The 27,531-nt window shown below is 42.3% G+C and overlaps 3 protein-coding genes and 2 pseudogenes across 3 annotated transcripts; 1 reads left to right on the top strand and 4 right to left on the bottom strand.

Moving 5' to 3' along the window:
- Positions 1 to 5,334: 5,334 nt before the first annotated feature.
- On the bottom strand, positions 5,335 to 7,008 carry LOC146510008 (olfactory receptor 1500-like). The gene has a single exon (XM_085175441.1). It carries the CDS (start codon positions 6,996 to 6,998, stop codon positions 6,045 to 6,047), a length of 954 nt encoding a protein of 317 aa, XP_085031567.1. The 5' UTR covers positions 6,999 to 7,008; the 3' UTR covers positions 5,335 to 6,044.
- Positions 7,009 to 9,549: 2,541 nt separating this feature from the next.
- Positions 9,550 to 11,463, bottom strand: LOC146510007 (olfactory receptor 1E16-like). The gene has a single exon (XM_085173824.1). The coding sequence runs from the start codon at positions 10,884 to 10,886 to the stop codon at positions 9,909 to 9,911; it is 978 nt and encodes a 325-aa protein (XP_085029950.1). The 5' UTR covers positions 10,887 to 11,463; the 3' UTR covers positions 9,550 to 9,908.
- Positions 11,464 to 15,071: 3,608 nt separating this feature from the next.
- LOC146510006 (uncharacterized) lies at positions 15,072 to 16,186 on the top strand. The gene has a single exon (XM_085173816.1). It carries the CDS (start codon positions 15,203 to 15,205, stop codon positions 16,184 to 16,186), a length of 984 nt encoding a protein of 327 aa, XP_085029942.1. The 5' UTR covers positions 15,072 to 15,202.
- Positions 16,187 to 17,624: 1,438 nt separating this feature from the next.
- On the bottom strand, positions 17,625 to 21,341 carry LOC146510005 (olfactory receptor 1E16-like; annotated as a pseudogene).
- Positions 21,342 to 21,818: 477 nt separating this feature from the next.
- LOC146510004 (olfactory receptor 51F2-like) lies at positions 21,819 to 25,242 on the bottom strand (annotated as a pseudogene).
- Positions 25,243 to 27,531: the final 2,289 nt, after the last annotated feature.

Below are 27,531 nucleotides of genomic sequence, written 5' to 3'. Positions count from 1 at the left end.
TTTTAGGAGGCTTAATGACATAACAATAAAAAACAAATACCCCTTACCGCTGATCCGTTCCGCCTTCGAGCCGCTCCATGGTGCCTCCATTTTCACACTCGTCAGAATCAGGGAGGGCGATGAGTGGAAAACCGCCTTTAACACTTACTTGGGGCACTTTGAATATCTAGTGATGCCTTTCGGTCTCACAAATGCCCCAGCGGTTTTCCAAAATCTGGTGAATGATGTACTGCGAGAATTCCTTGACCGTTTTGTCTTCGTTTATCTCGACGACATCCTGATTTTTTCCAAAAACCTGGAGGAGCACCAAACGCATGTCCGAGCTGTGTTACAACAGTTGCTGGAGAATAAACTGTACGTTAAGGCGGAGAAATGCGAATTCCACTCCCTTTCCGTCTCGTTCCTGGGCTACATCCTCGCGGGGGGGCAGGTGAAGACAGACCCTAAAATACAGGCAGTCGTGCAATGGCCCATTCCAATGTCCCGGAGGCTTCTGCAGCGTTTCTTGGGCTTCGCAAACTTTTACCGCCGCTTCATCAGAAACTACAGCCAAGTAGCAGCACCGCTGACCCAGCTAATGTCTTCAAAGCTCCCTTTCATTTGGGGTCCGGAAGCAGGAATTGCTTTCTCCAAGTTAAAGGCACTGTTTACCTCAGCGCCGATTTTAATTCACCCCGACCCCGAGAAGCCATTTATAGTTGAGGTGGATGCGTCTGACGTCGGGGCAGGGGCGGTATTGTCACAGCGCTCTGGCACAGTGTCCAAACTTCACCCGTGCGTCTTTTTTCCCCGTTGCTTATCGCCCGCTGAGCGGAATTACGACGTGGGTGATTGGGAACTGTTGGCTGTGAAACTGGCCTTAGAGGAGTGGCGGCACTATCTCGAGGGAGCGGAACACCCATTCATAGTGTGGACTGATCACAAAAACTTGACTTACCTTCGTACAAGAGACTGAATTCACGTCAAGCTCGCTGGTCCATGTTTTTCAGTAGGTTTAACTTCTTGATCTCTTACCGCCCAGGGTCCCGCAACGTGAAACCTCCGCAAATCTAACACGCAACGCCCGTGTAACTCCCTCCAAGTTGAAAAACGGACACAAGGCGTTCTTGATTTTTACTGGCATTTATTGCACACAGGTGCCACCAATGATGCCGTGAGAACTGTACAAACAACATAAAATAATCAATTTCCACAGTAAATTGTTCTCATAGAGAATAAACAATAAAGCGCATTATTAAACAATATAAAACACTCACAATTTGACCTTTACAAAATATTAACAAATTACACGTGACTACCATAAACTCGCCAGTTCTGTCACAAACAAACATCTTATTTTTCCACCACAGCATATAAAATACAAATTGCATACCTCATTGGCCGCATTAACTTGCAGGGCTTAATGAAAACGCATCTTGCAGTGTCACTCCTTCCCACAGCTGGAAAACTTCGTTGCATGCGTCTACTGTCACGGTTCTGGGTCCGTTAGATTTGAGTTTATTATGTTTTGGTTTACTTTTGCATCATGGATTATTCTTTATCTTTCTCTGGTACTTTGTGTTTCAGTTATCTTGGTGTTTTGGATTGTTTTCTCATTCTCTTGTTGTGATGATGTTTATTATTAGAGTTTCATGTTTCTGTTCATCCATGTTTTAGGGATTGTGGTTTCATGTATTGTTTGAGTTTCATGTATTATTTTCTGTCCGCCCCTCTTTGTCGAGTCCGTGTCTTTGAGTAGTGTTTCATGTTTCCTGTTTTATTGTGAAAGTCTTTGTCTTAGGTTAGTGTGTGCAGCTTTGTTCCCCCTGTCTCGTTAGCCCTGATCTCTCCCAGCTGTGTCTCCCTCCTGTTGCCCATTCCCTCATTACTACCCTGTGTATATAAGCCCTGTGTTTTCCCGTGCTCGGTGTCGTGTCGTACCATCAGATCATGCCTGTGTGTTTTCGTGTCAGTTTATGTTCAGTACCATTGCTCAGTTTCATCTTTTGTTTTATGCCAGCAATAAAGCTGAGGTTTGAGTTACAGTTCAGTGTCTGAGTCCTGCGTTTGGATCCTCCTCTCCGCCTGCCCGCACACAGAGCCCTGACAGAACGACGCGACCAGTAATGGATCCAGCGGACTCACTGTGGAAGCGCAGCTCCCGTTTTGACGGGACCCGGCTAGCGCTTGGAGGGCCTCCGTGCTGCCGTTCCTCGCTAGCAGCCTACCCTTCGGCCCACTCGTCTGCTTCCTCCCCGCGGACGCCCCGGTCTCGCAGAAAACGCTCCAGCCGGTCCCCGGAGGATTACTACGAGCCTGCCAGCAACCAGCTTACGTCTGCTCAGGCATTCTATAAGATGTTAGGGATTATTATCATGCCACCCGAGTCACCCAGCGTTTCCACATCACCGCAGGAGCAGCCACAGCAGAGTCTTCCCTCGTCACATTCCGCGAGTGCGTTGCCAGCACTCACAGCTCCAGCAGGAGCCTGGGATTCAGCTCAAACAACCGCCTAGGGTGAGTGACAGAGTCTCCCTTCATTCGCCTTTCTTGTCAAGGGATAGACAGACTGTTTCCCCCAAAGCTGCGAACGCCAGCTTCATGAACACAACAGCTCATGTTTCTCCGGTTCGGGAAAATAAAAGTTTTCGTTTTGAGAACGATTATTTTCCCATTGGTTCAAAAGACTGTGCTCCTTATGTTCCTTCAGACCCAGGAGTTAAGACTGTTTCGTCTGGAACTGTTTATTCTGGGGCTATGTTTATTCAGTCAGCTGCCCGTCCGCTTTCAGCTCAGTCACCTGCTCAGCAGCCACCTTCAGCTAAGTCTCCAGTATTTTCTGCTCAGCAGCCACCTGTAGCACAGTTTCCAGTGTCACCTGCTCAGCAGCCACCTTCAGCTAAGTTTCCAGTATTTTCTGCTCAGCAGCCACCTGTAGCACAGTTTCCAGTTTCCCCTGCTCAGCAGCCACCTGTAGCTCAGTGTCCAGTGTTTCCTGCTCAGCAGCCGCCTGTAGCTCAGTGTCCAGTGTTTCCTGCTCAGCAGCTGCCTGTAGCTCAGTGTCCAGTGTTTCCTGCTCAGCAGCCGCCTGTAGCTCAGTGTCCAGTGTTTCCTGCTCAGCAGCCGCCTGTAGCTCAGTGTCCAGTGTTTCCTGCTCAGCAGCTGCCTGTAGCTCAGTGTCCAGTGTTTCCTGCTCAGCAGCTGCCTGTAGCCCAGTGTCCAGTGTTTCCTGCTCAGCAGCCGCCTGTAGCCCAGTTAGCCGCCCAGTCACCAACTCCATCGCCACTTTCATCTCAAATTCAGTCACCCGTAGCTCAGTCTTCACCCCCGCTACCCATAGATCTGTCACTACCACAACCAGACTTACTGCAAACCTTGTTACAGTCCATAGCCCAGTCAGTAGCGCAGTTAGTAGAGGAATCATTAGCTTTGTCATCTGCTCAGTCAGCCACTCATCTTCACCCTCAGTCGGGGGCCCCTATTGCCCCTGGCCCTGCATCTGCTCCAGCTGGAGGGCTCGAGGAGCTCGTCCAGCCCCAAGTGTCGTCAGCTGGGGGGCCCGAGTCGCCCGTCCAGCCTCAAGTGTCATCAGCCGGGGGGCCCGAGTCGCCCGTCCAGGCTCAAGTGTCGTCAGCCGGAGGGCCCGAGTCGCCCGTCCAGCCTCAAGTGTCGTCAGCTCGAGGGCCCGAGTCGCCCGTCCAGCCTCAAGTGTCGTCAGCTCGAGGGCCCGAGTGGCCCGTCCAGCCTCAAGTGTCGTCAGCTCGAGGGCCCGAGTGGCCCGTTCAGCCTCCTGTCTCCCCTGGGGGGTCCGAGGGGCCCGTTCAGCCTCCTGTCTCCGCTGGAGGGTCCGAGGGGCCTGTTCAGCCTCCTGTCTCCGCTGGAGGGTCCGAGTGGCCCGTTCAGCCTCCTGTCTCCGCTGGAGGGTCCGAGGGGCCCGTTCAGCCATCTGTCTCCGCTGGAGGGTCCGAGGGGCCCGTTCAGCCATCTGTCTCCGCTGGAGGGTCCGAGGGGCCCGTCCAGCCTCTTGCCTCTTCAGCTGGGGGTCCGGGAGGACCCAGCCAGCACATCCTCATGTCTGCTGACGGTTCTGGTGAGACCGTTCAGCCACTACCGGCTCCACCGCCTGCAACCTTAACATCCACGCCGCCTGCAGCATCGCCGGCGTCAGGTTCCGCAGCCGTCCCGCTGCCGTCAGGTTCCGCCTCCGTGCCTTCATCCACGCCTGGTCCAGCCTCCGTGCCTTCATCCACGCCTGGTCCAGCCTCCGTGACGTCGTCTTTGTCTGGTCCAGCTCCGTTTCCGCCCTCGTCTGGTCCTGCCTCGTCTGGTCCTGCGGTTGCCACACCGCCGTCAGAGCCAGCTCGACCTGTTCCGCCTCGCCTCTGCCGACCGTTTTCCGGGCCTCTAAGTTGGCATCATGTCCTTCGGGGACGGCCCCCAGAAAGAGTTTGTCGCCGCCACTGGCATCGCGGCCGACCTCCGGACCTGCTCAGTGGCCGCCACTGCCTTCCAAGTGGTCGGCCTCGTGATTGGTTTTGCCTGCGCCGCCGCCATTGCCGTGTGCACGGTCGGCCTCCAGAACTATTTGCCCATCGCCGCCGTTGCCGTATGCACGGTCGGCCTCCAGAACTGTTTGCCCGTCGCCGCCGTTGCCGTGTGCACGGTCGGCCCCCTGAACTTTTCATGGACTCTTGAGCTCTGGTTTTGTTTTGTTTTTGATGTGCTTTCCTGCGTTTTTGGACTCTGGTGCTCCTTGTTTTTTGTTTGGTCTCTGTCCCTCCATCCTGGACCCCCTCCGCCCGCCCTGGCCTGGTGCTTTGTGCTTTTTTGTTTAGGGCTGTCGGGGGTCAGCCCTTAGAGGGGGGGTACTGTCACGGTTCTGTGTCCGTTGGACCCAGTAATTTGAGTTTATTATGTTTTGGTTTAATTTTGCATCATGGATTATTCTTTATCTTTCTCTGGTACTTTGTGTTTCAGTTATCTTGGTGTTTTGGATTGTTTTCTCATTCTCTTGTTGTGATGATGTTTATTATTAGAGTTTCATGTTTCTGTTTATCCATGTTTTAGGGATTGTGGTTTCATGTATTGTTTGAGTTTCATGTATTATTTTCTGTCCGCCCCTCTGTGTCGAGTCCGTGTCTTTGAGTAGTGTTTCATGTTTCCTGTTTTATTGTGGGGCCAACTCACAGTTTTTTTTTCCTCCAGAAGTCAACCACCATCTCTTTTGTCTTGCTGAAATTCAGAAAGAAGTGTTTCTTTCAGACCATTCTACAAACTTCCTCACCAGATCCCTGTACTCAAACTCCTTCCCACCCCTAATGCGCCCAACCACTATTGTCATCAGAAGATTTCTGAACTTTTTTTCACCCTGGTCGCATATTTCTTTGAATTTTGTTACTCCTCTACCGGTTTCTTCTGGCAAGACCGCAATCCTCCATGTGATTGACAGATTTTCCAAGGCAGCTCACTTCATTGCCCTCGACAAACACATCCACTGAAACTGCTAATCTGCTAGTTGACCATGTTTTTAGGCTGCACGGGATACCCACTGAGATCGTCTCTGACAGAGGACCGCAATTCACGTCACAGGTCTGGAGGGCGTTTTGTACATCCTTAGGAGCAAAACCCTGTTTGAGCTCAGGACACCATCCTCAGACTAACGGTCAGACAGAACGCCTCAACCAGGAATTGGAGGCCACCCTCCGCTGCGTCACTGCCTCCAACCCTGCTTCCTGGTCATTGTTATAAATACTGGAAATTAGATTTAAAATATTTTCTACTTGTAAATGTATTACTCCAGCACAATTGTGTTCACAATAAAATGTTCACACATTGTTTTTAGGATTGTTATACATTACATTTTAAATAGTCTCACTTTTCAACACCAATTATAAAATGTTATATTGTTATTATGAGACATGAAACATTATTGTTTTGTTTGCCATATTTTGGATTATTTTATATGGATTTTAAGTCTATGTTTTCAGCTTTTTAAAACCCCCACAAAAGATGATTGGGTACTGCCACGGTTCAAATCTGAATGCTGTTTATTTATTTGCAGAAATTTAAAATTGCATTTTAACTTTTAATAACTTCTTCAATGATTCTTTGATTTCCTGTGTCTGAAGACCATAGATTATTGGATTTAAAGTCAAAGGCATGACAGTGGCCAAAGATAGACTTACAGTCCTTGCATTTGGAAATATTATACTCCCAAAGGTAAAGATAAATAGTGCAGGGAGGAAATAAATTGCCACTAATGAAAGGTGACCTGTGCAGGTTTTTAAAGCCTTTAGTCTTTCCCTACATGTAGCAGTTTTTGACAAAGAATAACCAATACAGCAGTAACTTCCCACGATAAATGCCAGTGGAACCCAAAGAACAAGAACTGATGCCAAATGAGCAATTACACGATTTGGAGTAAGATCATTGCAGCCAAGCCGATACACAGGTCCATAATCACAGAAAAAGCTCTGAATAACCACAGAGTCACAGAAAGAAAGTCTTGTGAGAAGACCAACTGCAGTGAGTATGATAGTAATTGCAAGAAGCCAGAAAAAAGCGATCAAAGATAAAATGAGCTTGTGGCTGATTCTCATTTGGTAGTGCAGCGGGTACGTGATAGCCATGACTCTGTCAAAGGACAACACAACCAGATTAAAAGCCTGTGCTGCAAAAAAAGTCAAGCAGAAAAACATGAATGCCAAGCAGTCATTGTAGGAGATATGGTGATGGTTAAACAGAAAAATGTCAACAAGCTTTGGCATCAAAGCAGAGCTACTTAACAGGTCTGTAAATGCAAAGTTCACAACTCCAATATGTTTTGGACCTCTCAATGTATGATCCAAAATTATGACGATCATCACTAGTGTGTTTCCCACCACTGAAAAAATGTAAATAAAGCACAGAAAGACCAAGTAATACCTAATATTAGCTATGCCATTAAATGCACTTATTATGAAATATGCAGGTTTCACAAATGTGGTGTTTTTCCCAACAGCTGAATTTAAAAATTCCATTTGAATAATTGTTTTGTTAATGTTGAAGGTTATAGTTAATGTCCTTTATTTTCTGTTTCAGCAAACCTTGTTTAGTTAAGACTGGCTCCAAATGGAAGCAGAGCACGTTTGTGTTCTGTCCCTTATAGTCACTTTGCATTCCCCTATGACATCAAACCATATGGTTACAGCTTTGTGCAGACAATTTAACTAATAGGAATATTACATAATGGTTAATATTTTCTGACTGCCATCCTACTATCCTGAATTTTTGGTCAACCTCAGACTGACAATACAACTCAACATCATGTTGTTTTGGATTAATTAAAAAGCTGGAAAGGGTACTTTGTGAAAATGTGTGCCCTTTTTCTACTCCTGATATTAATCTAAGATGATCAAATACTGGCTTTGCTGTCCTGCCAAGCTTGCTGTTGGGCACTGTTATTTTGTGTCAATAAGCTCGTAAGTAGCAAATTTAGTTAATAGAAGTCAGTCAACAATGGTAAACGCTAACATGTGTTAAAAGACTCATCAAAGGTAATGTATTTTTTCACAAAACAGAAGAGGATGGATGGCTGGAATGGAAAGATAGATAGATGTTATGCACTGCCTTGGAAGTTTGGAGTGGAGCAGATGTTGTGATGGGCCAACTCACAGTTTTTTTTCCTCCAGAAGTCAACCACCATCTCTTTTGTCTTGCTGAAATTCAGAAAGAAGTGTTTCTTTCAGACCATTCTACAAACTTCCTCACCAGATCCCTGTACTCAAACTCCTTCCCACCCCTAATGCGCCCAACCACTATTGTCATCAGAAGATTTCTGCAGGTGGCATATTCCACTGTTGTACTGGAAATCTAGCTTAGCAGAAATGGCTGGGTGGTATAAAGGGTACTGAAAAAATATATTTTGTTTTAAAAACATGTTTCTCGCTATGCCACCAGTACCATCCAGGTGAGAGTGACAGCAGCACAGAAAATGAATAATTGTACGCTTCCATTTACTTATTTATTTTTATTTATTTTTTAGTTAGGGCTCCCTTGCATATGTGCACTTACAGGTATAAACACATTTATATTTAAGCATGTTGTTTGTCACGGACAGTATGTTCAGGTTCAGACTGGGTGTAGGACATTCCTCCCAATCACCCCACTGTTGTTAACCAAGAAAAGTCCCCCAATATAATAATGGAGCCCCGACGTGGGGTGACTTTCACCAGCTTACCAAGAACTCCAAGAATACTGGGTCCCCGCAATAGCGACCCTGAGCCTGCTCACTATCACTCACATCCAGCTTTAAGGACACTAGTACATATAACATGATTTGATTCAGCAGGTATAGTGAGTACAGTTAGTGAGTACAGCATGTGTTATACTCAAGTGTTCTTAGTGCAAGTGTTTTGTATGAGTTACAACCTTCTGTCCATTGACCTGATATGTTTAGGCATTTTTCTGTAAGTAGTCTCCCAGGATTATTGTTTCCTTTGCTTATGTTTCTTTGTCCTTTGTTACTGGAAGACTGACTGTGATTCTATTACCAGAAAATTACATATTACAGTATGTGAGCTAACACACTTGGTTAGACCTTGCTCTTGTACAGACTGGCAAGATTTTCTTTTCCACCCCTTGAAGAGTACCCAGTGTGTAGAGTCTACACTTTGAGTTTACACTTTGGGTGGTTTGTTACTGGGGATTTATGCTTTAGCAGGAAAACTAACATCATAGCTACTACTAACTGCAAATCACTCAGAAACCCTACAGTGTAATCTGATTACCGGATAGCAATTGGCCTGTTCAGTACTACTTATTTCTCCTGTGCTTTTTAAACTTTTTTTCACCAATGTTTTTTAATTTATTAGTGAGAGAATATGAATTTTCTCATCAATATAAAGAATACGACTCATAGTCTCAACTTAAGGACTCAAAAATTTCCTGCTTATAAAACACCAGCACGTGACCACGAGGAGCAGCTCAAAAGCTGGCCCATTAATGTCTTTACTCAGAGAACCAATGTTAAAATGTAACCACATGGTCTTTGACTTTTATTAGCCCTGTGTTCCCTCTGTAATCAAACCATGTGATCATATTGTTATAAGTAGAATTTACTCAATCGGGTCACTACACAATGATTCAGTTTATTTGCCACAAAAATAACATTTCTGGGTTTCTACCAGTTTAGTCAGTCCTTTACATTATATTTACATTTTGGTTGGACATTCTTTGAAACACTAATCAAAGGTGGCCTATATCCACATAGAAGCTGGAAGAAAGAGAAGTTGGAAGGCTTCCTGACATATTCTCATAGCAGAAAATGATCTATTTAAACAGTCATTAAAATATATTTCTGTAGTTATATAGTAGCTTTACTGAATCTCACTTTAAAAAAAAAAAAACAAGCATATGTCATGCTGCAATGCATATTTCTCAGAAAGGCAACCCTTACATTTGGCTAAACATATGTGATTAGTTATCACTATCACCTCACAGCATAAAGGTCCCTGCTTTAAATCTAATCTTTCACCTTTCCATGCTTTTCCTGTTTGTGCATGACTTCTCAACACGCTTTATTTTATTTTATTTTATTTTATTTTATTTTATTTTATTTTATTTTATTTTATTTTATTTTATTTTATTTTATTTATGATAAACTCCTAAGCTTTCACGTTCATAAACTGACCATAGTTGTGAATAAGTATCTGTATGTCTCTCGGTGTTGGTCCTAACAGTAACAATTACAGTTGCTTAAAAAATTAAAAATCACAAATCTTTGCTACATGATGTGTTTTCAAATCAACCACACACTGCCCCGTGAAGTGTGACATTTGTAATTTGGGTTCTATTTGGAAGTACTTAAACTTACTTGAACATTTTTATTTTATTTTATATGCAATCCTTAAATAAACAAAGGGGTAAAAATATTTATGCCAAATTTATTCTTACTTTTTAAATTTGACTTTTCTATTTTTGTAGTGTGTTGTGATTCTTCCCTTTAACTTTTTTAGAGATTCTTTGATTTCTCGTGTCTGAAGAACATATATGATAGGGTTCAGCATTGGAGGAAAGACTGATGTCAGAGACAGGTTTATGATTCTGGCATTTGGCTCTATGTTTAAACGTAGAGTGATTAATATTGGGAGGAAATAGATTGCCACTAATGAAAGATGAGCTGTGCAGGTTTTAAAGCCCTTCATTCTTTCTCGAACTGTGGCTACCTTAGCTAAAGCATAGCCTATACTCAGATAACTCAACAAAACAATTGTAAGAGGAAGCCAAAGAATAAGAGCTGGCAAAATCCAAGCAGTTATATCGCTGGGTGTATAATCATTGCATGCAAGCCGGTATATCTGACCATGGTCACAAAAAAAGCTTTTAATAACGACTGACTCACAGAGGGAAAGCCTTGTAAGAAGGCCAGTTGCAATAAGTACAACAATAATGACAAACACCCAGAAAGAGGCAATTAAACAGAACATGAACTTGTGAGTCACCTTCAGTTGATAATGCAGTGGGTAAACGATCGCCATAACTCTGTCATATGACAGTGCAACCAGATTTAGAGCTTGCATTGAAAGGAATACATAGCAGAAAAACAGGAATGTCAAGCAGTCATTATAGGGAATGTGGGGGTGATTAAACAAAAAGATATCGAGAACCTTTGGCACCATGGCAGAGTTACCTAACAGATCAACCAATGCAAGATTGAAAACTGCAATATATTTCGGTGTTCTTAGATTATGATCCAAATATATTGTGGCCATGACAGCTGTGTTTGCCAGGACAGAAATAATATAAACAAAAAACAGAAAGGCATAATAATATTTTATATTAGGAATTCCAATAAATCCACTTATAATGAAAAATGCAGGACGCAAAAAAGTAATATTTTTACCAAGTGCAGAGTTGAAAAGATCCATTGGCAAAAAAATCTTAGAGTCTTATATTGCCTAAGCTCTGATAATGCAGACAGCAGTACTGGACATCATGATTCTGTTATGCAAACTGGAGTACCCTAGATGATGAAGTTCTAGCTGATCCCCTCAGTGTTTATATTTATCAAACCAATAGCTACTCTGGTTTGATAGCTGGTGTGTGTGTGTGTGTGTGTGTGTGTGTGTGTGTGTGTGTGTGTGTGTGTGTGTGTGTGTGTGTGTGTCGGTGGGGTGGGTGGGTGGTGGGAGGTAGTTTCACATGATGTTTTTTTCCTTTGTTTATTTGATATAGGATTTAAATGTTCAGCATTTTTCAATAATTCAAAATTTATACTGTGCCAATATGTGACAAAGTGAGAGGTCTGAACTGCCAGAACAGTTTAAAACCTGGACTCTTGCTCTATGTAGCAATGCTGTTGCACTACTTGTCACAATGACTCTGTGTGGCAGGCAGTGTATGGGCCCTAATGCAGGACTTGGATGCAGAACTAAACTCAAAAGTCATCTTTATTGCTGGAACCTTTCAAAAAACAAAGTAAAGCTGGGTTAAAGTTGAAGTTGGGTCCAATATTCTGTGCAGAGACAGAATATCCAGGGTGAGCAACACCCTGGATATTCTGGGACAGCAAATGCCTCCAACAAGCTCAAGCGTGAAACCTCTGATGAACAGATAGGCATCTTCGAAGCAGTAGTTCTTTCACTAGGCTGAAGTGATACACCATTAGTGGGAAGTGGGAAGGAAAAACTCCCTTTTAACAGGAAAGAATCCTCAGACAGAAGGGAAGGTCAGCCATCTGCTGCGACTGGCTGGAGGTGAGCAGAGGAACAATAGACAAAACCAGACTGTAGAAGCAAGCCAGAGACTAATAATAACCAATGATTAAATGCAAAGTTGTGTATAAACAGTCAGTCAAAAAAGATGAGGAAAAAGAAATAGTGCATCACAGGAACCCCCCAGCAGCCCAGGCCTTTTAAGGGTGGATGTCAAGGTCACCCACTCCCATTCTATGATATGGTACCATGAGGCCTTTAAGATAAGATGGGTTCAGATTTGTCATGGTCTGGGTGGGTACCTGCAGGTCTCCAACAGCGGCTGCTCCTCCTTTAGGCAGAGATTGGTTGCTCCTCCCTGGCTGACCACCTGTGGGCAATTATTCCGGCAGCATATAAGACCTGCGCACTCAACCGTTCATCGCCTGAGTATCTGCTATCCCCATGTTAGTCAAATGGAGTGTGATTGCTTTGTCCAGAACCCGTGTGACGACTTACCTGTTTTTCTTGTCCTCAGAGGTAGCTCCTGGAGTGGAGGTCTCGCCTCCCTCATCCCCGCCTTCCTGGACCTGGGCCACCTGCTGCTGGTACGAAGTTGCCAACTGGCCCGCCACTCACTTGCCTGCCTCCCCACGCCTCGACCACATCCGGGCCTTCCGCCCCACCTGTCCCCTCCACCTGAAACCAAGTAAGGCAACTCAGTTTAACTGTGGAGGGTCGCCGATTGTCTGCTGGATCCCGTTGACTGTGCTCTCCTCTCATTACAGTGCCCACTTCATAGCCCAGGTTCCACCTCTCCACTGCCTCAGCTGTTCAGCTGCACCCTAGAGTTGTCTAGGTCACCCTTAGTTAACTTTGCTAACAACTAACTAACAACTTTGCTGGTGTTTAACTGTGGGGGGAAATAAACCTTCTGTTCACTTATCGTCTCGCTTCCGGTTTGGTTTCTGCACTTGTGTCCATCTCTGTTACCCCGTGCTGCTGGGCCGTGACAAGATTATTAAAGATCTTATATGTAATCAGAAAGATTTTGAATTTTAGTTCTTGATGTAATGTGAGCCAATGAAGAGAAACCAGTATGGGAGAAATATAATTAAGTATGTGCATTGATAATATTCATCAAGAACTAAACGGGACTGTGGAAGACAAAACTAGAGGCTAACTCCAAGGCTACTGCACAAGTCACCATCAAGTGTGGAATATGCCAACATGCGCAATATGTCCCTATGCTATTCTGATTAGTCATCGACCCCAAAGCCCGCTCATTGCTAAGGGTATTTATGGATATAGATTCAGTAACTATCAACCACTTCCTGGACATGGATGAGATTGAGTTGTATGCCAGGAGTGAGCAAGATATCATCCATCTCACCAGGATCTACAGAGAAAATGTTGGGATGTCAATTGGACAAGAAAAGAGTGGCTAAATGGTTGCAAAGAGAGGGAAGGTGATGCACACTAAAAGGGTGGAGGTGCCAGAAGGCAAATATACAGGGAAGCTACAAGTCCCTGGGTATCCCACAAGCCAAAGGGAACCATGATAAAAATGGATGAACATCTGTGTTTGCTGCGGGAAAACACAGTTGTAAGATGTTTCTTGCAGTTGGTCACCAGGTGTTCTGTCTTAAGTTTAGTGCCCCCTACTGGACCTTGTAAATTGCTGTTTACGTGATATGCACATTGACACAGTTGTTAGTTCTCCCCTGGAAGGAGGGAGTATTTAATTGGTTCCGTTTATTTGTTTTTCTGTCTGTTTGTTAGTAGTCTAGCATGGAGCATAATTTCCAAGATTTCATTTTGTGTAATGGTAGATACCAATAAAAGCTTGAGCTGATTTCATTGTGATGAAAACTGGGTCACAGTTAACGTCATACCAAATGTGAAAATCAGTGAACACTATATTATCCAGGAATTTTTATGGATTTGCTTCAAACTTCATAACAATATACCAGGCATTGGGGGACATGAATACCTAGGTTGGCTAACCATTTGACCTTTCATTGTTAGCACCCAAGCACCTGCTCCGTTGGCACTGGCATCTACCTCTAATTTGAAAGGATGTGCAAAATCAGGGGCAACAGAGATGTTGGCCATACGTTTTGTTAGAGGAGCTTGCCAATAGCCCTTCAACAAGTTCAGTTTAATAACAAACTTTGCCGAACCGACCCTATTGACACAAACTTCCAACTCCATGCACTAGAGCTAGGAACAGCAAGACCATTTTCCAGCAGATAAGAAACTTCTGTCTGGAAAAGAGCATGTTTAGTGGGATTCACCCGGTAGTCGTTCTGTTTGATTGGAGGGTGGTCCCCTACATCGACATCATGCTCCAGCACAGTGGTACGGGAAGGAGTGTATTATATTTCTCTGAACCCCGGGGGCAATCGTGGTTCAGGGGGTTGGGAAGCTCATCTTGTAACCGGAAGGTTGCCGGACAGAGTTTGGTCAGCTCTGTCCGTCTTGGTTGTTGTGTCCTTTGGCAAGACACTTCACCTACCGCCTACTGGTAATAGCCAGAGGGGCCGATGGTGCGATATGGAAGCCTCGCTTCTGGGACGGCAGCTGTGGCTATAACTGTAGCTTGCCTCCACCAGTGTGTGAATGTGAGAGTGAATGAATAGGCCTTTGAAACCAAGATGGCACCGCGTATGGATGTCCTGGTACTTCAGTGCGTTGCTTCTGTTTTGTTTTTGTGCATAACTTGTGTGTCTGGGCACTCCTCTGGATATTCTTACACCAGAGAAGAGCTTCTTAACTACAGGACTACAACACCTATGGATTTAATTTCAATATTTGTCGCATCTGCGGCAGATTTACTACAGACCTTGATCAGGAAAGTGAGACGCCGAAGGAGAGGAAAGCGAGCCGGCGCACTCGTGCATCTGAGGAGACGCGGACTGCGAACTGCTCTTCCTGGGATCTTCCTTTCCAACGTACGCTCACTCCGGAATAAGATGGACGAGCTGGCCCTGATGAGAAGCATGAACAGAAACTTTGCCTCCTCCTGTGTCTTGTGTTTTACAGAGTCGTGGCTCTGTGTTAGGACTTCCCGGACTGCGCGCTCAAGTTGAAGGGTTTTCATCTGCTGCGCACGGACCGGCAGGCCTCTCTCTCTGGTAAGACCACAGGTGGAGGCGTCTGCTTCTACATTAATAGTGTCACAGATGTAACAGTGATTGCTCAGCACTGCTCTTCCTCTCTGGAATACCTTTTTATACACTGCAAACCGTTTTATTCTCTGCGGGAGTTTGCTTCATTCATCTTGGCCGCTGTTTACATCCCGCCAGATGCGGATGTGCAGGCAGCTCAGTGCGCCTTCGCGGAGCAGATACTGCACATAGAGCGGACATTCCCAGACTCTCTCATTATTGCTCTTGGGGACTTTAACAAAGCCAATCTGAGCCAAGAGCTTCCCAAATACAAGCAGTATATTAAATGCCAGAGAGGAGAGGATACTGGACCACTGTTACAGCACGATCAGCGTGGCCTATCGCGCGGTGCCCCGCGCTTCACTCGGACTTTCTGACGTCATGATTCACCTGATCCCCGCGTACAGACAGAGGCTGAATCTCTCCAAACCTGTCGTGAGGACTAAAAAACTGTGGAGCAATGAGTCTGTGGAGGAGCTTCACACGTGTTTGGAGTCTACAGACTGGGACACAATGAAGGCTGCTTCTAACAGCTTGGATGAGTTTACGGACACTGTCACCTCCTATATCCACTTCTGTGAGGACAGCATTGTGCCATCACGCACCAGGGTGAGTTATAACAATGACAAACCCTGGTTCACTCCTAAACTCAAAAAGCTGTGGCTGGAAAAGAGAAAGGTGTTCAGAAGCGGAGACAGGGACTGCTACAGAGAGGCCAAGTACAGGTTCACTAAAGAAGTGGACATTGCTAAACATCAGCACTCTGAGAAGATGCAGCAGCAGATCTCAGAGAATGACTCAGCCTCTGTGTGGAAAAGTTTTAGGAATATCACCAACTACAAGCCTAAAACCCCCCACTCCACCGATGACTTGCTCTTAGCCAACACCCTTAACGACTGTTACTGCCGTTTTGACGAGCCATCAAGCAGCCTTCACACCTCCAACAGCCCCAACAATAGAGACACTTTGGACACTCATTCCCCCACCTCTCCCCCCTCCATAGAGCCATCACCACCATCAAACACTTCACCTACAACACCCCCCTCCACACCCCACACCAAGGAGGATTTCACACCACCTTCTCCCACTACAATCCTTCATATTCATGAAGCAGATGTGAGGAAGCAGTTTAAGAGTCTGAATGCTCGAAAAGCTCCTGGCCTAGACGGTGTGTCTCCTGCCACCCTCAGACACTGTGCAAACGAGCTGGCCCCAGTGTTTTCTGGCATTTTCAACTCCTCACTGCAGGCATGTCATGTGCCTGCCTTCTTCAAGTCCTCTACCATAATCCCTGTCCCCAAGAAACCAAGGATCACTGGACTAAATGACTACAGACCTGTGGCTCTGACATCTGTGGTCATTTGAGCGCCTGGTTCTCTCCTACCTCAGGACCCTCACGGCCTCCCTCCTGGACCCCCTGCAGTTTGCATACAGAGCCAACAGGTCTGTAGATGATGCTATCAACATGGCTCTACACTTCATCCTGCAGCATCTGGACTCCCCAGGAACCTACGCCAGGATCCTGTTTGTGGACTTCAGCTCTGCCTTCAACACCATCCTTCCAGACCATCTCCAAGGCAAGCTTTCCCAGATGAATGTGCCTGACCCCATCTGCCGGTGGATCACTGACTTCCTGACGGACAGGAAGCAGCATGTGAGGCTGGGAAAGAAGGTCTCGGACTCCCAGACCATCAGCACCGGCTCCCCTCAGGGCTGTGTTCTTTCTCCTCTGCTCTTCTCCCTTTATACTAACTGCTGCACCTCCACCCACCAGTCTGTCAAGCTAATCAAGTTTGCAGATGACACCACCGTTATTGGACTCATCTCGGACGGAGATGAGTATGCCTACAGGAGGGAGGTTGATCGTCTGGTGTCCTGGTGCAGCCACAACAACCTGGTGCTGAATGCCCAGAAGACAGTGGAGATTATTGTGGACTTCAGGAAGCACACAACCCCACTCCCCCCATCATCCTAACTGACACCCTCATCACCTCTGTGGACTCATTCAGCTTCCTGGGTACCACCATCACCCAGGACCTGAAGTGGGAGCCCACCATCACCTCTGTCATAAAGAAAGGCCAGCAGAGGATGTACTTCCTGAGGCAGCTGATGAAATTCAACCTGCCGACACGGACGATGATGCAATTCTACACTGCAATCATTGAGTCCATCCTCACCTCCTCCATCACTGTGTGGTACGCTGGAGCCACTATCAGGGACAAACAGAGACTGCAGCGTGTACACCTCCAGGACACTGGGGCGTGCAGCTCGGATCACAGCTGACCCTTCTCACCCTGGACACAGTCTGTTTGACCTGCTCCCTTCAGGCAGGAGGCTCTGGTCCATTCGCACCAGAACCTCTCGCCATAAGAACAGTTTTTTCCCCTCTGCTGTTGGACTCATGAACAATAACCATATGACTGTTCCCACCACTAACACATGACCCTACACTGTGTTCACTGCATCATTCCATGTTTGGCACTGATCACCACCTGCACTCATGTATATATCTATCTACTTAGCACTTTTAACTTTAATTTTTATATTTATTTAAGCGTTATGTGACAGTATGTTTTGCACTAAGTACCGCAGCAATTTCCTAATGTTGTAAACCTGCTCAACATTTGGCAATAAACCCTTTCTGATTCTGATTCTGATTCTGATAGTGGAATTGTAAAGTGCTTTGAGTCTCAAAAAGTGCTATATAAATGCAATCCATTATTATTATTATTATTATTATTATTATTATTATTATTATTATTATTATTATTAATAATAATAATAATAATAATAATAATAATAATAATCAGAGATGGGCAGTAACGCGTTACTTATAACGCGTTACTGTAATCTGATTACTTTTTTCAAGTAACGAGTAAAGTAAGGGATTACTATTGCAAAAACGGTAATTAGATTACCGTTACTTTCCCGTAGGAACGCTGCGTTACTGCGTTACTAAAACTGTGATTTTTTTTGCGAGAATGTCTCATGACAGTGACGTAAGCGAGTGCGATGTTCGTGACAACAGCTGTATGCAGATCAACAATGGATCATATATCGAGTGCAGAGAGAGTATGAGCGTGCAGCGTTTAAAGCGTGGAAGTACTGACCTTACTTTGAGTTTGATTCCATAAAAAGTGACAAAAACATTAGTGTCCGTTGTGCGTGGGATGAAAACTTCTTTTTACAGCGAAGAAAAACCCCTAAACTTCCAAGCAAACACCGAGTGTGCTACGACGTAATGGGAAACTCACAGGGAAACTCGTGGATTCTTCCACTGACCGCTGCGGCACACCTGCACCAGGGTAAACCTCCGCCTAACCCCACTCCTGCTTTACAGGTGAAAATAGAGCAAAAGGACCGCTAGTCTTTGACTTTATTTATTTTCTGCTGTGTTTTACTTGCATTTATTTGAAAGAGTGAGTGTAAACACACAAAAACTATTTTATTTTATGTGCTGGAATGTGCAGAAAATAGGTTTAAATGTTAAACTAATTTCTTCCAGTCAGAGAATGTTGCATATAATTAAATTTTTGCTTGATGCATGAAGTTAAAAGATTAAAACTAATAAAACAAGTTTTAAAAAGAGACTTTTCCATTTGATTACATTTGTATGATGGATTATGCAGAAAAAGTAGAATTGGGCTGAAAGATCTATCGCTTTATCACCTATTCAGGTTGTAAATGGTGTTTTTAAAAGGTAACTAAGTAACTAAGTAATTAATTACTTTTGAAAATAAGTAATCAGTAAAGTAACGGGATTACTTTTTTTGGGGAAGTAATCAGTAATTAGTTACTGATTACATTTTTCAAGTAACTTGACCAACACTGATAATAATAATAATAATAATAATAATACTGTATACTATACATTAAGACAGAGAAGCCCCAAGAATTAGACGAGCCCCTGTGAGCAAGCACTCAGCACCAGTGGTAAGGAAAAACTCCTTTTTAACGGGAAGAAACCTCCATTTGTCGTGACCAGTTAGTGTTGACGGGAGAGAGACACTACAAAATACATACTGTGTAGAGGAACCAGAAATTAATCATAATAAATTATATGAGTGGTGTACAGAGTAGGAGAGGTGAGTGAAGAATAACATTCAGTGCATCATGAGAAGGCCCCCAGCTGCTAAGGCCTTTTGCAGCACAACGAAGGGACGGCCTAGGGTCACCTGATCAATCCTGGCTATAAAATTGATCAAAAATCTTCTAATCACTATAAACTTTTTGATTAACATACATAATTATTTACAAGCTGGAAGACAAAGAAACAAAAATGTACTGACATTCTCAGAGCAGACAATAAAACAGGCAGTGTATTTTTACAGTTACAATTTTAAGGACAGCTGATAGAACAAAGGACAACAACAAAGTGTAACACAGAAAAAAGTGCTTTTATGCATACCTGTTTGAACAACAATAAATATATTTCAAACAATAAATATATACTGCAGTTACATTTTTAAAAAGCAACTCCTACATTTGACCAAAGTCGTCACTGACACTGTCACCAGGTGATGGTTTGAGCCTCAGCTGGGGCCTTTCAATGTGAGGTTTCTATGTGCATGGGTTGTTTCAGGGTTTTTTTCGTACATTTAAAAGTAACTAGTACTGTATAAACTGTGTGTATGTGTATAAACTGTCTGTATAAACTGGCCATAGTTGTGAATGAGTGATGTGTAGCTGCCTGTTTCTCTATGCTGGCCCTAATAAAGTATTAGAGGTACACAGCTGGCTCAAGGCCCACGCTAATATTGCGTTCACACAATATTAAGCAAAGTCCAAAATTCTAAAACTATATAGGCTCAAAAAGATAATGTCAAGTACACAAAAAATTTCTCATCATTAAATTCAGAAGAGTTCAAGTTGTCCCTGACAGGAGACATTAACATAACTTGATGCACATGAACTGAATTTGAAAACACTCCTTTTAAAATGGAAATATGATCTATCCCTGATTATTTGCATGATATGTATTGTCATTTTCTTCTACTATAGGGCAAAACACAAATACAACATTTTTGAAGACAGAGATATGTGATGCACAGAAACATACCTTCCAAATCCTCAAAAAAAAAAAAAAAAACTACCTCTTTGTTAGGTGATGTGTTTTAAAATCAACCACAATTTGCACTGTGAATATTGAATGTACCACTTCTGTTCTGTTTCAAAGTACTGCAACATATGAGCCTTTTTTAATTTCATAGTCATTCCTTAAATAATAAAAACACTAACTCAAAAGACTAACATGAAAAAAAGGAAGTTTACACTTTTTTCATTTGCCTTTTCTATTTTTGTAGTGTTTTATGATTCTTAACAACTTTCTCAGAGATTCTTTGATTTCTCGTGTCTGAAGAACATATATGATAGGGTTCAGCATTGGAGGAAAGACTGAGGTCAGAGACAGGTTTATGATTCTGACATTTGGCTCTATGTTTGCGCCTAGAGTAAATGTGATTAATATTGGGAGGAAATAGATTGCCACTAATGAAAGATGAGCTGTGCAGGTTTTAAAGCCCTTCATTCTTTCTCGAACTGTGGCTACTTTAGCTAAAGCATAGCAGATACACAAATAACTCAACAAAACAATTGCAAGAGGAAGCCAAAGAATAAGAGCTGGCAAAATCTTAGCAATTACATAGCTGGGTGTATAATCATTGCATGCAAGCCGGTACATCTGACCATGGTCACAGAAATAGCTTTTAATAACAACTGATTCACAAAAGGAAAGCCTTGTAAGAAGGCCAATTGCAATTAGTGTAAAAGTAATGGCCGATACCCAGAAAGAGGCAATTAAAGAGAACATGAGCTTGTGAGTCACCTTCAGTTGATAATGCAGTGGGTAAACGATCGCCATAACTCTGTCATATGACAGTGCAACCAGATTTAGAGGTTGCATTGAAAGGAATATATAGCAGAAAAACAGGAATGTCAAGCAGTCATTATAGGAAATGTGGGGGTGATTAAACAAAAGATATCGAGAACCTTTGGCACCATGGCAGAGTTACCTAATAGATCAACCAATGCAAGATTGAAAACTGCAATATATTTCGGTGTTCTTAGATTGTGATCCAAATATATTGCGGCCATGACAGCTGTGTTTGCCAGAACAGAAATAATATAAACAAAAAACAGAAAGGCATAATAATATTTTATATTAGGAATGCCAATAAATCCACTTATAATGAAAAATGCAGGATGCAAAAAAGTGATATTTTTCCCAAGTGCAGAGTTAAAAAAGTCCATTGTAAGATTTCTGCCAAGCTTATATTGCCTAAGTGCTGATGAGACAGGTGGCAGCACTGGCTGACTGGGTTTTGTTATGCACATGCAGTACACCAGATGATGAAGCTCTTGCATGCTTTAACTGTTTGCAGATCCCCTCAATGTTTATCTTCAGGCATGATCCCATGAGTGTATTCTGCAACCTGTTTTTCCCACAATATTTGCATGGTGTGTAAAATGTACATTAAATTCAGTTCAGTGACCTGATTATTCAAACCAATAACTGCTAATAATAAGAAGACAACAGAAATTCCCATATATATATATATATATATATATATATATATATATATATATATATATATATATATACACACACACACACACACACACACACACACACACACACACACACATATGCCTCTTTTTCAAATTCAATTTTTTTTTTCAAAAATTTCAAAAATGGATTTGAGTTCAGGGACTGAACTCAAATCCATTTGAGATATTTTGTCATATCTTACATTTTATACTGTACCAAATGTTTTAATTAGTTAAGGAGTATTTAATAACTGGACTTGTTCTCTGTAGCGATGCTGTTACAATACTGGTAGAATGTGATTTGGCATCATCTTGCTAAATGCTCAATTTGGCAAGGCCTTTCTTGAAAAAGATTCTTTCTTTATGGCTACATAGTATATATATTCACACGTATGCACACGTAAGGCAGTTTGATAATGTACAATTTTAAGTAAATAAGATGGCATCCTAAATCCTCTCATACAGACTTACTTGCTTAATCATGTTTGTTTCCATAAAAATACCCAATATCCATAAAGTCAGAAAGAAAACAAATCATTTCACAAACATTTTGAGAGGCAGCCAGCAAGAATTGTGTCGTGCCGATACCAACATTAAACTTCATACTTCTTGAATGTCAGAAGTAAGATGTATGAGGGTGTGTGAGTGTTGAATGTTTTATTTAAAAATAAATAAATAAATATAGGGAATTGAATGCTATGACTTTGAAAACTGAATTTGAAGCATTTATATGATATAGAACACCCACAGAAGTATAGCCAAAGAACATTAAACTTTTTGGATTTTCATTTGTATTTACACTCAGGTGAAGTTTCCCATCAGTTTTATACAGTCCCATGTAGGCTTCTATAAACCTTGTCAGCACTTAAAACACAAGCTTATCTACTATTAGTGGATTTAGGTGCTTCTTTTTGAATGCACAACCATACATAGAAGAGTAATTAAGAGCCTATACCTGTACCATAAAAGTAATAGAAATGAGGAATGACGAGACTGCTGCTACTCTATATTATTAAATTTTTTATTTTATTTATTTATTTATTTTGCTACATTTTAGATTTTTGTGCTTAACTGATGGGTAAAAAAAATGTTATACAATGTTCTAACTAGCGTGAGCTGCATTATAGTCAAGGATAAACTCAGTACATTCGGTGCCTGGAAGTACACCGAAGTTGCAAAAAACTGTCCACTCGTGATCGCATTATACTACTCAATTATCTACTCAATATCTACTCACTACAGTACACACACTCATAAATGTACCTGTGAGAAGCCCGTAGAAAGAAAATTTTTATTTTGTGAGAGTTTTAAGGCAAAGGAGGGTGGAATTGACAAAATCTAATATGAAACCTTGTATTTGGTGCTTTTGCTCCCTTGCAAAAATAAATGTCCATTATTACAGTTCTTGGCTGTTGTTGTCTTTTGTCAATTTTTATTTTCACACTAACTCTTTAGATCATTTTGCTTTTCGGTGAATAAAGTAGTTATATTGTTTATTGTTCCAAATGAAATCTTGATGTTTTGGCTGCATAAAAGACTGCAATACTGTGTATGAAATACTTCGCCTACATATTCAACTTAAAAAGAAAAAAAAAAGAATGAAAGAATAGAAATCGGGAACTACAAAGGTTTAAGTCTAAACACTTCCAATTTAGCCTGCACTCTAGCTTTCAACAATCTTCTCAATGATTCTTTGATTTCCTGTGTCTGAAGAACATAGATTATTGGGTTTAACATGGGAGGCATGCCACTGGTCATAGAAAGGTTTATGATCCTTGCATTTGGATGTATTACAGGCCAAAAAACATACACAAATATAATAGGAAGGAAATAAATTGCCACTAATGAAAGGTGACCTGTGCAGGTTTTAAAAGCTTTCACTCTTTCCCTAAATGTAGAAATTTTTGACAAAGAATAACCGATACAGCAGTAACTTCCCACGATAAATGCCAGTGGAAACCCAAGAACAAGAACTATTGCCAAAAACGCAATTATATAATTAGGGGTAGCATCATTGCAGCCAAGACGATACATAGGACCATAATCACAATAGTAGCTCTGAATAATCACAGATTGACAGAAGGAAAGTCTGGTGAGAAGGCCAACTGCAACAAGTGTAAGAATGATGGCCAAAAGCAATCAAAGACAAAATGAGCTTTTGGGTCACTCTCATTTGATAGTGCAGCGGGTACATGATAGCCATGACTCTGTCAAAGGACAATACAACCAGATTAAAACCTTGCATAAAAATTAAGTAAAGCAGAAAACATGAAAGTCAAGCAGTTGTTGTAAGAGATATAATAACGGTTTAAACAGAGAAATGTCAAGAACCTTGGCACCACAAGCAGAGCTACTTAACAGATCTGTAAATGCAAGATTAAAAACTGCAGTATATTTAGGACTTCTCAACATGCGATCCAAAATTATTACAATCATCACTAAAGTGTTCCCCACCACTGAAAAAATGTAAATAAAACATAGAAAGACGAAATATATCTAATATTAGGGTATGCCAATGAAACCACTTATTATAAAATATGCAGGTCGCACAAAGGTGGTGTTTTTCTCAACAGCTGAGTTCAAAAATTCCATTAGATAACCCTCTGTTAATCTTCTATAATTCTGTGTGCTCTATCTTCTTAGGTAGCCTTTGTTCTCTGATATTTCAGTAAAATTCAGTTTATATCAGTATATCCTGCATATCACCTGTGAAGGTTCAAAGTGCTCCTTCTATCCTGTTTTAAATATCGTAATTAATATATTCAAGGTTTTAGTTTTCTGTTTAGTTTTTCTGTTCTAATGGTTTGAAATTTTGGATTCCCTGTTTTCATTTTTTTCATTGTTCTATGGTTTGACTGATTTGATTGCATTGTAGCATTGCTGAATCTGGTTTCTGTTTTTGGCTATTTTAGTGAAGAGTTTTTGATTGGCATTAGAGTTGCAGTCAACATCCCTGTGTGTCTGTTTGCGGATCCTTCACTCTTGTTTTGTGTTTACACCTCGGTCCATTTGCATTTCCTTATCTTTAAATCCTAAGTGTTAGCATTCATATTAGTCTATTAGTCTATTTTGATTACTCCCTGTTTTACATTAAAGGTTTTTTTTTTCTTTCATGTCCTCTCCCCCTGATTGTCCTGACTGTTTTCACATGTCTTGGCTCCCTTCTTTTTCTAATTCCCAATCAGCTATTCATATATACCAGTGGCAGTTACATCAGGACAAGCAAGGCAAACACTTCTTGCCTTGTCATAAATTAAAATGTTTCAAATTAAAGCGATCTTACTCTTTTAATCTCACACTGCTCTGTCATAAAGCTCCTCACCTGTGAATTAATATGTGCATCAAACATTTTTATTATTGCTGTCTTGTGGCCACTGTCAGCTACTGCCACTGAAAGCTGCACTTACTTCAGTCTCATAACAAAGTGTCATCTCTTCCCCTGACAGCGTGTCGTACCCAATTAATAGTGACTGGAGCTGTAGGTTCTAAGGGCAGCAGCTTGTTTCTGGCACATGCACATTGTATATAAACCAATGGTCCATAAAACAGGCAAGTTGAACAGGTACAGGCTCAGCAACACTTTGAGATCTATGGAAATATCTCAATTTATTACATGTAACTCAGCTGTTTTGCCAAACTCTCCCCTTACTTTCATTAATATTTTAATCTCCCCTGTAGATATTGACGGGTAACTACATCATACATTGCCTTTGAATTCAGCGGATAAGTTTGACTTATCTGACTGTTTTGTTTCACTGAATGCGCCTTATAAACAGACCCATTCATCAACAGTGCGCCTTATAATCCAGTGCGCCTTATGGTCCAAAAAATATGGTAGGTAAATAGTGGAGGAGTGGCTTTATAATAAAGCTACTTTTTGTTGTGTTCAGGCATTGAACACAGTGCAGGATGTCACACAGTGGAAATTTTGTGTTCGTTTAGGGTTTTTGTTGTTTTGATTGTAGATATTTTGTGCATACAGTACTGTTTTTATTTGCATGGTTTTACCCTGATATTACGTTGCATGTTTTAGTGTTGTTGCATGATATTATTTAATCCACTGTGGACTGGGGCGGACAATAGCAGGCAATTGTTGAAGTGTGGGCGTGCCCTGAGGCAGCCGTGTTTGCAGTAATCGAGAGCCGAGTGTGGAGTGGCAGCTGGGCTGTGTGGCGACGCGCCCATTAGGAAGAAACAGGGCTGAGACAGGAGGTTCCTCCTTGGTTTTTCTGGCTGGCGTGGTCTGTCTCATCGGAAGAGAATTTCTATCCCTGGTTTAAAGATAAGAAACATTTGCCCCAGCGTGGCCAGACAGTGGTATCACGGGACTGTGGGGGAGCAAAACGTGGTATTATTATTATTATTATTATTTGCATAGTGTATATTTATTCCTGTCGGCAGGGATTTTAGCATACTGAAAATGTTTTTATTGCATAAAGGTCCTTTTAAAATTGTGTTTGTAATTCTGAATTTCTTCCTTCTTGGGAATAAATGGTGTATTTAAGACCTGCTCAGTCTCTGTGCCCTGAGAACTGATTACTTGCTCCCCTCGTCCTTGTACGTGAAAGAACTTTCAGGTGGGATATTTAGACCTACCAGCCTTAGTAGCTACACAAACAACAACTTCAACACAAGTAACACAAAACTAGTTATCCTATTTATCCCAGGGTTTATCAATCTATATAGGAGTGCATTTTAAGGCACACCTAGATAACTCTACCACTGCCTGTTGTCTTCTGGCATGTGAGGCATACACATTCAAATTTCAACCGTATCCCTTTGATTTCCAGCTGCAAACTCACAGTTCCATATAAGACTCCTTTGTGCTCTTCAACAATATTCATATACTTTTGGTACAACAATTTCAAATGGGTGGCTTTGGCTCAGGAGGTAGAGCAGGTCGGCTAATAATTGGAAGGTTGGTGTTTTGATCCCCATCTGCTACAGTCTGCATGCCAAATGTCCTTGAGGCACTAACCCCAAGTTGCTCTCTGATACAGTGGTATGCAGAAGTTTGGGCACCCCTGAAAATTTTCACGATTTTTCTTCATAAATCATTGGTTGTTTGGATCAGCAATTTCATTTAAATATATCATATAGCAGACGAACACAATGATATTTGAGAAGTCAAATGAAGTTTATAGGATTTACAGAAAGTGTGCAATGGTTACTTAAATGAAATTAGGCAGGTGCATAAATTTGGGCACCCCAACAGAAAAATTACATCAATGATTTAGTGGATCCTCCTTTGTGCAGAAATAACAGCCTCTAATGTTTCCTATAGCTTCCAATGAGACTTTGGATTCTGGTTGAAGGTATTTTGGACCACTCTTCCTTACAAAACTGGAGATGGTTTCCGAGGTTTGGTGGTTTCCGAGCATGGACGGCCTGCTTTAAGTGACACCATAGATTTTCAATAATATTCAGGTCTGGGGACTGAGATGGCCACTCCAGAACGTTGTACTTGTTTCTCTGCATGAATGCCTTAGTAGATTTTGAGCAGTGTTTAGGGCCGTTGTCTTGTTGAAATATCCAGCCCTGGCGCAATTTCAACTTTGTGACTGATTCTTGAACATTGTTCTCAAGAATCTGCTGATATTGACTGGAATCCATGCGACCCTCAACTTTAACAAGATTCCCAGTACCTGCACTGGCCACACAGCCCCACAGCATGATGGAACCCCCACCAAATTTTACTGTGGGTAGCAAGTGTTTTTCTTGGGATGCTGTGTTCTGTTTCTGCCATGCATACCGCCTCTTGTTATGTCCAAATAACGCATTTTTTGTTTCATCAGTCCACAGCACCTTATTCCAAAATGAAGCTGGCTTGTCAAAATGTGCTTTAGCATAACTCAAGAGACACTGTTTGTGGCATGTGCGCAGAAAGGGCTTCTTCTGCATCACTCTCCCATACAGCATCTCCTTGTTCAAAGTGCGCTGAATATTTGAACGATGCAAAGTGACACCATCTGCAGCAAAATGATGTTGTAGGTCTTTGGAGCTGGTATGTGGGTTGACTCTGACTGTTCTCACCATCCTTTGCCTTTGCTTGTCTGAGATTTTCCTTGGCCTGCCACTTTGGGCCTTAAACAGAACTGTGCCTGTGGTCTTCCATTTCCTCACTACGTTCCTCACAGTGGAAACTGACAGCTGAAATCTCTGAG

The sequence above is a fragment of the Neolamprologus multifasciatus genome, chromosome 10 (assembly GCF_963576455.1).
Source record: "Neolamprologus multifasciatus chromosome 10, fNeoMul1.2, whole genome shotgun sequence".
Taxonomy (NCBI): Eukaryota; Metazoa; Chordata; class Actinopteri; order Cichliformes; family Cichlidae; genus Neolamprologus; species Neolamprologus multifasciatus.
This window is presented reverse-complemented; position numbering and strand designations above follow the sequence as displayed.